General features: G+C 41.3%; 1 protein-coding gene across 1 annotated transcript in view; it reads left to right on the top strand.

Annotated features, from left to right (window-relative positions):
* Positions 1 to 404: 404 nt before the first annotated feature.
* Positions 405 to 15,083, top strand: part of LOC141421427 (complex I assembly factor ACAD9, mitochondrial-like) — a 28,351-nt gene continuing 13,672 nt past the window's right edge. Inside the window, 8 exon segments of the mRNA XM_074066984.1 lie at positions 405 to 470; positions 756 to 849; positions 7,519 to 7,587; positions 7,590 to 7,619; positions 9,703 to 9,809; positions 10,752 to 10,852; positions 11,665 to 11,743; positions 12,750 to 12,924. Coding sequence (XP_073923085.1) covers positions 405 to 470; positions 756 to 849; positions 7,519 to 7,587; positions 7,590 to 7,619; positions 9,703 to 9,809; positions 10,752 to 10,852; positions 11,665 to 11,743; positions 12,750 to 12,924 — 721 coding nt within the window.

Raw genomic sequence — 15,083 nt, 5'->3', positions numbered from 1 at the left:
GTGACCCATTGTGCTCAGCAACCTTGTGTCCAAAGCCACCCATGACCCTACTCCCTCACATGCTCAGCACAGGGAGCTGATATCAGTATCAGAGGGACATTGGTGACCCTGTCCTTCATACGATCAGCACATGGAGCTGATGTTGATGACAAAAGAGACAGTGGTGTCCCATCCCTCACATGCTTAGCACAGAGAGCCAGTGTCAACAGCTCGAGGGGACAGACTTGGTGACCATAGTCTGCCTTCATCATTGGCAGCATTTTGAACTCAACACAGTACCTAATACAGAGTTACCCATTTAAGTGAAGAGCTTTCACACCCACTGTTCTCCATGGTTCTCACAAGGAACCGAAGTAAATGTGACCTTTTGTATTGTGGGTAAGAAAATGAAGTGCTAAGAGGTGATGGGATTTGCCGATGGCCTCAAATTAGTAAACAGCAAACAAGGACTAGACCCAGAGTGTCTAAATGTGAGTTCTGGCCTTCCTGCTGATGGGACTGTCCTTGTCACTTATTGATAAAGAAGCTGGTAAAAATAAGGAATCAACTTGTCTGCATAGGAGGATGATGGATACAGGAGATGGTGTCCCACACCTGAGTCCTGTATCTGAAGCATCTGAAAGGTTTGCCTTTCCTTCTCCTGGGGGTGACATCTTGCTGGCTAGATTAGCACATCTTTTTCCTTCTCTTTTGACCAGTATTATGATGAGAGGTTGCTTGAATTTTAATTTTTTCTAAATGTTTGTCATTTTTAGAAAGGCGTTTTCCCGTTTCCAGAGGTTAGCCAAGATGAACTTAATGAAATCAATCAGTTTGTGGGACCCGTGGAAAAATTCTTCACTGAAGAGGGTATGTATAGTTTTCTTTGTCATTGCCCATTTCCACTGTAACTGTGATTACAGTGATATTTATATTACAACCAGTATATATAGAACATCATTAATGAGGTAAAAATAGTTTATATTTATAATATTAATCTTCAGGGATCATCCCAATTACTACTTAATTTAAAAACATCTAGTTCAGTGCTTCTTCATGTCCCCATGGTGAAAAATCACTTTTGAATGTTTTCAAGCTGTTGCAGACCAACACTTGAGTAAAATACAATAAAAATAAATAACTGTGTCTGGGTGTGATTACACACATCTGAAATCCCAGCTACTCAGGAGGTGGAGATTGGGAGGATTGCAATTCCACCAAGCCCAGGCAAAAAGTTACCAAGAACCCATCTCAACAAACAAACTGTGTGTGATGGTGTGTGCCCAAGGTATAACTAGGATTGTGGTCTTTGCCCAGCCCAGGGGAAAAATATGCAAGACTCTATCCAAAAACTAAAGCAAAAAAGGGCTGAGGGCATGGCTCAAGTGATAGATACCCACAGGGCCCTAAATTAAAATGCCAATATTGCAAGGAAGGAAAACACAGAGTAGAAAAATTAGATGAAAGAAGCCAAGGACATAGGCAGTCCAAGCCCTATAGCTGCATAAGATGCTGTACATATTTCGAAGGTTGAGTGTGGATCTCTGTACTAAGTGTTTTAGGAACTAGACACAGTCTTTGGACCAGCAGCATCTCAGCCCACAGTTGGAAGAACTGCCCTTGCTACAAGGGGCCCAATGGAGGGTCCACAATACTAGATAGATAGCTGTCCTCCAACACTGAGGGTCTCAGAGAGTGTTTGTTTATATGGGTATGTGTTGTCTATTATTATTTACCCTGTCAAATATTAAACTAAAAAAATCTAAAAAACATTTATTCATTTATTACTTTATTTAAAAATAATGTAAACCTGTTACATCTTAAACTATATTTTAACGAAACTATTTTAAAATAAATTAATGAGAGTGGCTCATTTTTTAGTTTTGCAAATCTTTTAAAAGATAGCTGATTCTCCTATCCATTTCTGCATTTAATGTTTGATTTATATCGAGTAGCTTTCAGAAAAGTCCCACTGCACACTCTTGAGAGAATTAGAATTAGAAAGACAGATAGCATCTTACCATTAATATAAAATAACCTTGACCTTGTGGACCCCTAGAAGCTACTCCAGTGTCCCAAGACACACTCTGAAAATGGCTGCTGTAAATCATTAAGTATTACTATGTTGCTAGTTTTCAAAGTGGCTTAGTTGTACATAAGTATATTTTGTTATTTAGAAATAATGTATCTGTTTTTGTTTTGGTTATCTTACTGCTCTAATCTGTTTTATTTCCTTAGTGCCTTGGTCTTTTATTTAAACATGTACTATGTGATTTGTCAGCTTTTCTTCCCCTAAGCTTTCTGCAGGTTTAATTGATTTACAGTAAATTGTAATAGAATTGTAATACTATAATTGTACACTTGTAACCTGAAAAACCATCAACACAACCAGAAGTTTCCTTCCCCCATTTTCACTCCCTCCCTGCTCCAGGCAACTGCTCATATGCTTTCTCCCATTTACAGTAGTTTGAATTTCCTGAATTTTATTTAAACAGAGCCATACACATTATATGTGCTTTTGTCCAGCTTTGGCATAATTTTGAGTTTCTATGTACCAATAGTCCCTTCCTTTTTAGTGCTGAGTAGTGGTTCTTTGTGTAAACATACTAAAACTTTTGTATCCTTGTGGAACTCATGGTCATCCTGTCTTAACCACTAAGTACTGGGATTGCAGGTGTGTGCTACCATTTACAGCTAAGAATGTTTATTGCATGTGGTTGAGGGGGTGGTACTGGTACTTCAGCTTAGGGCCTTGCTCTTTCTAGGCAGGTGCAATACTACTTGAGCTGTGTTTCTGGGCCTCATATGCAAACTTTTAATTATCTCTTTTCACACAGCATCATTCTCCATACCTGTTGCTACATGCATCAGTACTTTTTTTGCTTTTTATTTTCCAGCAGCATTCTATGGTATGGGTGTGCCACACTTTGTTGGCTATACATTAAAGTATTTTATTTTGAAGTTATTTCCAGTTTGGAGGCACTTATAAAACTGTTATGCTTATTTGTGTACAGATTTTTATGTGAATTTATGTTTTCATTCCTCTTGTATTTTTTTTTCATTCCTCTTGTATAAATGCCCAAGTGTGCCACTGGTGAGTTCTATGATAGTTTTGATTAACTTTTTTAAGAAAGTATCACCCATAGTAAATAAGTAAACTGATTTCCCACCAGTATTAGATAAGTAACCCAATTTCTTTGCCTTTGCACTAGGATTTGGTGTTGCTACTATTTTTATTTAAGCCATTCTGAAAGATGTGGATTGATGTGTCATTGATGTTTTAAATTGCATTTCCCTAATGGCTAATAATGTTGAAGACTTTTAATGTATTTATTTTCCCTCTTTATATCCTGTTCAATGAATATAGTTAATTTTTGTTATAGACCTTGTATCCTATAGCCTCATTAAACTCATTTATTACTTTTAGGAGCTTTTTTTTCCTAGATCCCGTGGGATTTTCCACATGGTGTTGGTGATAGGCAGAGTTCTAGTTCTTTCTTTCCAGTCTGACATTTTTTGTCTTTGCTGTATTGCACTGGGTAGAATTTCCAGAATAATGTTGAGCAGACCTTGTTTTCTTCTTTGTCTTAGTACACATTCAGTCTTTTACCATTCTATTTGATGTTAACTGTAGGGTTTTTGTAGATTTATACATGCTCTTTGTCAGGGTATTAGAATTATTTCTTGTGTGCTGAGTTTTTGTTGTAAATGGTAACAAATTTTGTCTGATGCTTTTTCCACATCTATTAAGATAACTGTTTTTTTCCTTTGTTGACACAGCGAACATGTGGTTTTTATTTTTTTGTTTCTTTTTTAATTTTTTATTTAATTAATTAATTTATTTTTGGAAACAGGGTCTTGCCTATGTAGTCCAAACTGGAGACAAACTTAGCATCCTCTTGAGAGCACTGGGTTTGCAGACTTGTGCCACCATACCCAGATTTTGATTGGTTTTTAAGCACTGATCTGCCCTTAGATTCCCAGGATAATTCCTACATGGTCATTGTGGTTTTTTTTTTATATTGTTGGATTCAGCTGATTAAAGTTTTAAGAATTTTCACATCTGTGGTCCTAAAGAATATTGCTCTGTAGTTTAATTTTCTGATGTTTTTCTTTATTTGGTTTGGGCTTTTTGGTTGTTGTTGTTCTTTTGTTTTGTGTTGAGACATGGTCTCAACATACCACCCAGGCTAGCCTCAAACTCTCATCCTCCTGCCTCAGCCTTGCAAGTACTAGAATTCTAAGTATGCACTGCCATATCACGCCCAGTGTTCTTCTTCATCTTTTGATATTTTGTACTGTAATGTTCAAAGAGAATTTCCTGTCTACTTAGTAAGTATGGAAAAAATTCGTAGAAATAAAAAGTTACTATTAAGCAAGCACTACAATAAAAATCATTACAGGCAGATTTCCTCTATTGGGTGCCAAGTTAGAAGAGTGAAAGTTTGAAGAAAAACAATTAATTTAGGTAGTCTCCAAGTAACTCCCTATATATTTGCTAGTTACAGAGGGGGAAATAGTAACTTATTGTGGAAAATCCCAGCAAATACCACCATAAACAAGAGATGAAGAGTAACATCACTGGTAGTAGTACTAAGTGACATCATGATACCTCCTAATGTGAAACCTGGGGAAGGGCACATTGTCTCCGTGGTGTTGTTGCCAAAAAATGAATCATATCAACCTAATCATAAGAGATCATAAGACAGACCCAATTTGAGGAGCCTTGCACAAAGGAACTAACCAGGGCTTCCAAAGGGTCAGTCATGAAAGACAAAGAAAAACTGAAGAACAGTCACAGACAACTAAATATGATGTGTGGTCCTGGAATGGATCCCGGCACAGAAAAGGACATTAATGGACAAATGGATAAGTTCAAGTGTATTTTGCAGTGTAGTTAGCATTGCTGTATGAATGTTCATTTTTTAGATAATTTTACCATGGCTCTGTTAGGTTCTGTCAGTTGAAGCCAGGTATGTTAGTCAGACTTTTCATTGCCTTGACATATCCCAGAAAAACAGTTTTAAAGGAAGAAGTATTTATTTTGGCTCAATCCAAGATTTGCTGCATCCATTGCTTCAAGATTGAGGGAAGTAGAATATCATGGTGGCAGAAGCTTGTGGCTCATCTCATGGAAGCCAAGAAGCAGAAAGAGAAAGAAGGGGACAGGGACAAGATAGGCCCTTCCAGATCATGCCCCTAGGGACCTACTTCCTCCAACTATGTCCTACCTTTTACTTTTTACCACCCTCCAGTAATGCCATCAAACTATTTATTCATCCATTGATAAAGGCATTGCCCTCATGATCCAATCACTTTCCCAAAGCCCAGCTCTGAACATTGCTACATTGGAAGTCATGCCTTCAACACCTACCTGAGCCTTTAGGGGGACTCATTCAATCAGTAATGAAAGGTGAAGGGTTTATAGGAACTTTATAATTTTTTTGCACCTTTTCTTGTACAGAAAGGTATTTCAAAATAAAAGGTTTAAAATAAAAGTAATAAATTGGGTTTTTTGTAGGTGTCATACTTGAAGTATTGCCCCCACCCCTTTTGTTTTTGCAGTATTGGGGATTGAACACAGGGTCTTGTGCATGCTAGTTAACACTGTGGCACTTGAGCTATGCCCCCAGCCCTTTTGTTTTCAGACGGGGGCTTACTATTCCCTTTGCCCAGGCTAGCTTTGAATTCAAGATCCTCCTGCCTCACCTCCTAAATAGCTGAGATTATAGATGTGTACCACCATGCCCAGCTGAATGTTGTCTCTTTTTAATTCCATCTAAGAGACTGCATTTTAATTGATTGTTATGGTCAGTTTAATATGACTATTGATTTAATTGCATTTAAATCAGTCTTCTAATTTGTTTTGTCTTGTCTGTTCTTTGTGCACTCTTGCTTGTTTTTCTTTTTGAAGTATTTTATTATTGCATTTTATCACTTTTGTTGGCTTATTGTTGTTCTGTCTCTTTTGTTTTTTAAGTGGTTGGATTTTATAGTGTAAGTTGTATCAAATCCTACCTTCACATGAGAACACTATATGTCTGCCTTTACAGCCTGTGTGCTGCTGTTTCATGTATTTTATTTCATTATAAACCCAACAATATCTTGCCATTGTTTTTCTTTTTTATTATGATAAAATATGCATAATAAAATTTACCATTAGAGCTCTTTAAGTGTATAATTTCATGCCATTAAATATATTCACAGTGTTATGCAACCATCCCTACCATCCATTTCCAGAACATTTTTCTCATGACATTATTTGTCTTTAAATTTGAGAAATAAGAAACCGTGGTTTTATGGTTACCCATTTAGCTACTGTTTCTAGTGGTCTTCATTCTCATGTAGAATCAGGTTTTCTTTTGGTACCATCACTCTTCCATGAGGAAGACTTCCTTTCACATTACATGTCCTATAGCTTTGTAGGGAAGGAACATCTCACTGGCTGGGAATGTCTTCCATCAGAAAAGGTTTATATTGAAAACATTTTTGTCTCTGCCCTTTAGTGATGTTGCTCCATGCTCTCCTAGCTTCACATGGCTTCTTATAAGATATCTGCTGCCATTTTTGTCTCTGTTCCTTTGTACATCATGTTTCTTCATCCCCAACTGCTTTTAAGTGGTTTTAGAGGAACTGATTAGTGTGTGTGTTGATGTGGTTTCTTGCACATTGCTTTTGCTTGAACTTGTTTGAGTTTCCAGGCTCTGTGGGTTTATAATGTATATGAAATTTGAATAAACATTTGTATGGCTATGTACTGAAATAGTGAACAACACTGAGGAATGAAGTATATATGCAAAAACGTGGATGAATCTCAGAATCATTACAGTGAGCAAAAGAATTCAGACAAGAGAAAAACGTGGTCTATGAATCTATTTATCTAAAACCAAATGCAAATAAATCTAAAGATTAAAGAGAGACTCATGGGTACCTGGAGATGGAAGTGGACAGAAAGTTGATAACAGAGAGGCAGGAGAGATCTTTGGGGGAAAAGGAAGTGTTTTCTTCACAATCATGATGGTTTCACAGATGACACATCAGAATTACATGCTATAAATATGTGCAAGATTATTGTGTGCCAATTATATACATCAATAAATTTGTAAAAGAATTTAAAATGAGGGGTTTGGGTTGCATTTGGGGAACCCATAGTTCTCCCTAGTGACTTGTATATTCCCAAGTGTATGCTACAAAGACTTTCATACTTTATAATAATGATGATGTTTCTTAGCATTCAAAAGTGGTTTTAATTACCTTAATGCATAGGAACTGTACAGTTACCAACCTGATGCTAGTGTTTGTTCAGTTTCACTCTAGTAAGCATGAATGTTGAATGAATGAATGAGTTGTTGAGTAAATTGTTCTCAGAACCTGTGGACTGTGGTGAAGGTGTATTGCTTCTGAACTCTAGATAGATCTAGGCCCAGACACTGTCTGATACTGGGATTTTATGCTATATGAAAATCATTCTGTATGCTTTTATTTGTATGAATATAGCTTACTTATATTTTTGTTTAATCAAAATATTCCTCCTTTCAGTGGACTCTCGAAAAATTGACCAGGAAGGAAAAATTCCAGATGACACTTTAGAGAAGCTGAAGAACCTGGGACTTTTGGGATACAGGTCCCAGAAGACTATGGTAGGTCAGGGCAACAGCCCACCTGGTCTGGCTCATTAGTAAGCTTTACATATTTATGCTGTTCAGGGAGGGTGGCCTTTAAATGCAGTATATCTACAGTCTAGGCGCAAAACCTAGAAAAAAATTTTTGTGGCTGTAGGCAAAACAACCTTAACCTGCCTGTCCTCTGAGAGTTTGCAGAAGCTGCCTCCAGGTAAGATCAGCTAAGGATCTTGAGGTGAAGGGGAATTAGCAGTTGGTAGCCCTGTGAGGGTTGGGCATATTTCCTGGCTGTGAGCTGGTCGTTTGAAGATGTATTTGTTCTGAGCATTTTTCAAACCATAGCAGTCAGATCTTCTTGATGTTCTGTCCCTGCCTGGCTTGTCTCCAGAGATTAAAGTATGTCCTTCCTTCCTTCTGCAATGAAAGATGAACCCTCAAGTTTGTAGAATAAATTCCTTCTAATACCTATCCTAGAGCTGGCCCAAGCTGAGACAGAGATGAAAATGAAGGACAAATTAGCATGATGCCCGGTTTCATTTGGATGTTTGTTTCTTGTAGTGTTTTACGGTGTTAAATCATGTAACTTCCTTGTCATCCTATGAAATTCCTCTTATCACATTACCAACTATTAGAACGAATTTACCCTATCTTTACAGAAGACCTGAAGTAATGCTGCCGGCCCAGTGGTAGGAAGCACGAGTCATCAGACACCCTCTATTTCTTAACAAAAGTAGCCCACTCTGCCTCCATGTGAGGCTGTAGGAGAGACTGGGCTCCCCCAGCTATCCCTGGAATCAGGGTTGTGACTCCCAAGCAACACATGTTGCTATCACATGCAGCTGGCCACAGTGAATGCCAAATATTAGAGTAGAAAGCAAGTGAGGAAAGATTGGGAGAGTGGTGGTTGGTTTGCTTCTCATCAGTTTAAAAAAAATAAGGCAACAGGCACTCTCATTTTCATTCTTTCTTTCTGAGGTGACCCCCTTTGAATCTATTAAAAAAAGTAAGAAATAAGATAACAGCAACCTTATGTTCATGCCCACAAGATTATGGGAAAATTTTTCATGCTAGAGAATTCTAAAGGCAAGGTGAAGACTATTGTGCTGGAAAGCTAAGGTGTTTCTGCAGACCAGGCCTGGATCTCCTCCCTTAGTCCCTGCCTGCTGTCCAAGGCCTGCCATGTGTGGCTCCTCCCTGCTTCTGAGTCCCTCCGCCACCAACACTCCTTTGCACATGCTAGCTGTCCCTGTGAGATTGCTGTCCAAATTCCCCCAAGCATGACTTTTTCTCTTGGTATGTATGTGGATGGCACACTCTGCAAGTGGGCTGTGCACCTGCACCCTGAGGTCATGGCCAACTGATATTTGTTGGCCTGATTACCTTAAACCTCAATTTGTGATCTGTAAAGTGAACTTTAATAAAGCCACCCTGCTACTTTTGGAAGTTGAAGATTAAATGCCCACTACTTAAGTTCAATTGAATTTTAATTTTTCTGTTTTTAACCCTTTTGTCTTTTACTCCTAGAGCAGTGATTCCCAGTGAGGAGCAATTTTGCCCCTTAGGGATTATATGGCAATGCTAGAGATACTTTTGATTGTGAAAACTGTGGAGATGGGGAGGTTTGCTGCTGGCATCTACTGGATAGAGGCCGTGAAGGCTGCTAAATTTCCTACAGTTCATAGGACAACCCCAGGGCAGAGAATGATCCATCCCAAAGTGTTAGAGTGTTGCAGCAGATAAGGCCTGTCCTGGAGTCCAGCAGATGATAGGCAGTGGAACACTAAACATCCACATCTGGTAGAAGGCAGTCACACAATCTTCAGTGATTCATTGTGTGTATAGGTGTCTACATTAAAAATACAGAGCTGCAAATGTTTCTATGTGCAAAATAGGTCTGAAAAGATACACAGAAATGCTCATTCTGAGTGATAATAATATGGACAATTTTTGTTTTCCTTGTACCTTTCCATATTATGAGTTTTTTAAAAATGGTGATCAGTTCTTACTTTATATTTAGGGAAAAAGAAAAAACAGTGAAGTCATTTGCCTCAATGGGAGGAATCAGGCTGGACTGTGACTAATGCTGATCTGTCTCTCCTAGGCGGCCTGGGCCTCTCCAACACTATGTATGCTCGGCTAGGGGAGAACATCAGCCTGGATGGGTCTATCACTGTGACCCTGGCAGCACATCAGGCTATTGGTCTCAAGGTCACGTATCTGGGATTCCTATTCGGGGCTTTCTGGAGGAGGCAGGGGCTCGCTTACTTCTATCAGAAATGAGTTGGTTTTGATAGCTCAGGGTCTTGAAGGAGAACAAGCCCTCTGTTCTTGCCACCTTGCCCTCCATTTCACTCACTGGCTACAACATGTGACTTGTAGTCCCTGCACATATGGCCTCCATTTAGCCAACATGAGGCCCTTGGCTCATGCCTTCCCATTGAATCTACTATCTCTATCACCTTCAACCCATCTTTCAAGACCCAGGTCAGATGCCACTCCTGGATGTGAGCCTCCTCCTGAGCTGTCCCCTGCTGTTTGTACACATGCCTTCATCACCCCACTGGACTCAGAGCATGGTGGGACAGGTCCAAGGGCACACAGTTCTCAGTGGAATCACATTACTCAGGTCATAGCTGCTCACTGTAGACAACAAAAAGCTGAATGAGTCCTGTGCCTAGCTCCCAACCCTTAAGCAGGAGTCCACACTGCAGTCATTTAGCAAAGCATGGGGGGACAGCTTAGACACTGACTGCACACCTTCTCTGTGCTGGGCATGTTTTCAGCATTTCCATGTCTTCACATCATCCAGACCACTCTGCCAGTGGGAAAAGGGGGGAGTCTGTGGCTTACAAATCACAAGTTGAAGACTCAGAGAAGGGACAGTTCTAGCCCAAGGCTACCCAGCCAGACAGTGAAGGAGTCGGGATTAAAATCTCAGGTGCTGATTTCACAGCTCTGCTGGTTATATTGCTACCACATTGGTGCATGTGCCATGGGGTGCTCCCCTTAGCAGCCTGGCTCCCATGTCAGCTCTGGGCTTGTGTTGTCTCCTCTTGAAGGAAGTAAATATTGTTCTCAGAAGGGGATGTCTCACAAGTACATCTCACACTCTTCTTGCAGCTTAACTTGGTTTGTGTGTGTTTCATTTAGGGAATCATCTTGTTTGGTAATGAGGAGCAGAAATCCAAATACCTGCCCAAACTGGCATCTCGGGAACACATTGCAGCCTTCTGCCTCACAGAGCCAACCAGGTCTGCCCCTCCCCTCTAAATGTCATCTTCCATGCTGTTGTCTGTGCAGAGTATCTGGCTTGTATTTCCTCCCTACCTAAAACCTTCCAGAGAATCAACTCAATAATCATTCTTGCCAGTTCTCTTCTCTCAGTCTTAATTCTCTATCCCAGTGAGACTTACAGATGAAATAACATACCTGACAGCATCTACTAAGTCAATGTTTTGTGGTTCAACCCCCTTGACATCAGGGATTGCATTCAGAGGATAGGGTGTAGGAGCTGTTCATCTCCAGATTGGGAGCTAAGGTTCCATGAGGTGTGATTATTAGCCAGAGGTCACACAGCTAGAAGGAGCAGAGCCAGTCAGAGCTTGGGGCTTCTGATGACAAGTCTGTCCCTGGAACCTCACTTAATCCTGTTTCCCTTCACTCTGCAATCTGGAATAGTCACCATCCTGGTGTGGCCCAACCTACTCACAGCAGCCCACATTCTCATGTTGAAACCTAAGCCCAACTTGTTTTTATTGCCACTTTTTTACCTGCTGTGTTGAAGCAGGATGAGCCAAATCCAGCCTGCCATCAGAAATTTGTATTGGAACTTGCCCATCTGTTTACAGACTGCAGCTGCTTTTATGTTCTGTTGGCAGAGTTGAGGTTTGACAGACATCATGTAACTCAGAAAGCTGAATATTGTCTATTGTCTGACACTGTATTTTAAAAGTTTGCTAACTCCTGTATCCAAATATAAAAACTTCCATTTACAGCCCCTCAAGTCCACTCTTCCTTATTCCCAATATTATCGTTCCTCGACTACATCTCTCTATCTCTGCAGAGGGAGTGATGCTGCCTCCATCCAGACCAAAGCCACGTTAAGTGAAGATAAGAAGCACTACATCCTCAATGGCTCCAAGGTATAGCCACGTCCTCATTGCCCTGCCGTCTCAGTCACAATCTATAGCCACTATGCAACCACTTTCCACACACTGGGAATTATAAAGGGTCTGCACATCATTCCCTAACCCAGGCAGAGCATGGATGCTGCTCCTTTGTCAGAAAAAGAATCTGGGGCTCAGGCTGAAGGCCTGTGTACCTTCAGTGGCAGAAACAGAACTGGAGCAAGGTGTTCTGGCTTCAGAGTCTCCAACTTTTCTGTAGTCCCAGCTGCCTCCTTGAACTGCTTTTAGGGTTTTGTTTAAATTTCATTGCCCAAAGTCACAAAGGTACACAAGTGTGGTGTGATACATTTCCACAGACCTGACACCTAGCTTCAGCAGTTAGCACACTCATGGCCCACCATGTTTCTTATGTCAACATTGCCATCTCTAGATAGCACTTATGAAAGATTCAGCATGGAGCTCTGAGAGAAAGCTGTAATACCATTAGCATATGAAAAAACAGATAAGTTTCTTACTACCTGGTCAATGTTCAGATTTCCTCAATTGTCTTTTTTCCTTTAACAGTTTTCTTGTATCAAGATTGAAAGAAGTCCTAATCATTGCAATTGTAGAGCAGTCTGTTTTCCCCCTCCCTCTCCACTTCCTTCTGCCTTTCACTCCTCCTTTCCCTTCATTTTCACTTTTAAATTGACAAGTAAACATTGTATATATGTGTTTGTATATATGTGTACCTTGTGAGGTGATGGATTCCCTTCTTTCTTGAAAGTCCTCAGTGGTCTGGTGGTGGATGGAACCTGAGCTATCTTAGTGCCACTGGCTGCCTCCACCCCCACCCCAGCTACCTGTTTCTGGGGAACATCTCTGCTCTAAAGAGACCGGGGTTGAGTCCCCATGCTCAGTTCATATAGGCTTGGCTTCTACAGAGCCAAACATTTTATGTGGCTGGCCTGAAGTTTGACAGGTGACAGACAAAGATGGAGTTGAGAGGTGTGTCCAAAGATGTTTTGCTTTCTTTCTTTAGGTCTGGATCACCAATGGATGTCTGGCCAGTATTTTTACCGTGTTTGTAAAGACTGAAGTGGCTGATTCTGATGGCTTGGTGAAAGACAAAATCACAGCATTCATAGTAGAAAGAGACTTTGGTGGAGTCACTAATGGGAAACCTGAAGATAAATTAGGCATTCGGGGCTCCAACAGTAAGTAGCTTGCACATACACAGGTGCATGTGTGACAGAGAGCATAAGAGAAACCAATCCTTCATTGTGTCCAAATATCAAGGTAAAATGAGATTTACATATTTGTGGCTTTAGTTAAGCATTTTAGCAAAATCAAGTTGAGATTTCATGGCAATGCAGATGAACTCCTGGAAACTGGATTGCTAATTTAGCAGTTATAGACTGTGCTTCTCTCTAAGCCTTCAGCTTTGCTCATTCAATGGGAACCAGGCCAGAAGAGCTCTCAACCTTGCTGGGGTAATGGACACCAGGAAGGCAGGACAGGTGTCCCATGTAAACATGCTATGTCTTTCCTGCCTGGAATGTCCTTCTTCTTGCTTCCTCTTCTAACTGCCCAGGCCCCTTGCCATCCTTGATAGCCATCCATTCACTGGAGGCTGGTGACACTGGTATCCTGTTTGTTGCTCTTAGCCCACCTAGTCTGGCCATGGGGTCCTTCAGACATTCTGCCTCTTGAATATCTGTTCAGATCTTGGAGTGGCTAGCCCAGAGAAGACCACGTAACACCAGCCCTTGGCATATCTGTGGGCCATGTGCCTTTTGGGACCCTGCCTTCTGGATGGTGATATTTGCCACCCCAACTGCTTGGACTTGGGGGTCAGGAGTACTGAGCCCTACCACTTGGAAGCTGTGAGGCCTTGAACAAGCTCATTTCCTTTGTTGCACTGTAGTTTCCCAGGTACAGGAAATGGGGGGGAGGGGGTGAAGCCCATCCGGTGGAGGTACCAGGAGCAAGAAGTACAGAGGGTGAAGTGTTTAGTGGGGGCTGGGGGGAGGGGCAATACCCCATCATCAGCTCCTGCTGAGTCTGAATACTCTGACCAGTGCTGCTGCCTGAGAACCCTGAGTATGCCAGCAGATGAAGGTGCTGCTCAGAGGCCTCCAGCTAAGGAAAGTTTGGCATGTGCACAGGAGAGAGGTGGAGGGAGCTGCCAAGCTGGTGCTAAACAGCTCTGCAGGGTTTGATCTGTGCTGGAGTCTGGGTGTGTGGTGTCCCCTAGCATCATGCAGGCACCATGCAGGACCCCAAGAGAGTCAAGAAACACAAGGTGAGGTGAGAGAGGAAAGCACATTTTTTCCCACACCCAGCAGCTTTTAGCAGGAGGTCCTGGTTCTACAATTCTTGTCCTTCATCCTTAAATAGGACCTAGAAGTTAATGTCATCACATTTCACCCTTGAGCTCTTGCAGCAGAATGAAGATCAGCAGACCCAGTTTGCCACACCTGGCCTGGCTTCTCTTGAGTCCCTACCTTCCTGATTCAGAGTATCCTTTCCTCTGGTACAAATTGCTGTGTTTATGTAGCAGAACATGCAAACATGTTTTATAGAAATGTGATATAGAAGGCACTATGCCTTCCCAACCTCTTCCCTAACCCCACAGCATCTCCTTCTCTGGCTGTATCTCACCCACATTGACCTCCCCTTTGGAGCACATCTCACTTTAAGGGAAGCTAATGATCCCTGACTGCAGTATAGCCCTGTTTGAGACACCTCAGAACTCATCTCAGAACAAAACATTTCTTTTCTTATAGTCCTGGTACAATGCCTCAGCCCATAACTTGGGTTCAGATCACCTATGTGCTTTTTTACCACCCCAGGGCATGTGCACTCAAAGGCTTCTGTTCACATTGGGTCAGCCACATATCACTGGCCAGCACTGGCCTCAGTGGCAGGAAAAGGGAGGTCCACCCTCCAGTGGTAGGGCATTGCCTCTGTAGTGCAAGGCTGTGGCTGTGTTATATGAAGACCTAGGACCAAGAATCCCATCTTCCTTATGGCCTTCGGAAATGCTGACGCTCCTCACTTGATGTTCTGACTCTGGCTCTTCTATCCTTTCAACTTCTGCTAAATATTACCTTAGAAAAGTCTGAGTTAGCCTTTATAAGAATGTTACCCATTCCCTGCAGCCCCCCATGTCTCTCTTTAGTGTGTCCTATTTATTTCATCAATAACATTGATGGTAATATCTATCATCCTCTTTATAGTTTGTCTCCCTGGCCAAAGAATGATCTCCACAAAGACAGGAGCTTGGCCTTTGTGTCCTGTACTTCCAGATAATGAATGAACACTTGCGTAGGGTCAAATGCAGAGTGGTTTGCATTTGTCAAATAAGTTCTTA

Source organism: Castor canadensis, chromosome 3 (assembly GCF_047511655.1).
Source record: "Castor canadensis chromosome 3, mCasCan1.hap1v2, whole genome shotgun sequence".
NCBI classification, from domain to species: domain Eukaryota; kingdom Metazoa; phylum Chordata; class Mammalia; order Rodentia; family Castoridae; genus Castor; species Castor canadensis.
The sequence above is the reverse complement of the archived record's forward strand: the minus strand, read 5'-3'. Positions and strand labels throughout refer to the sequence as shown.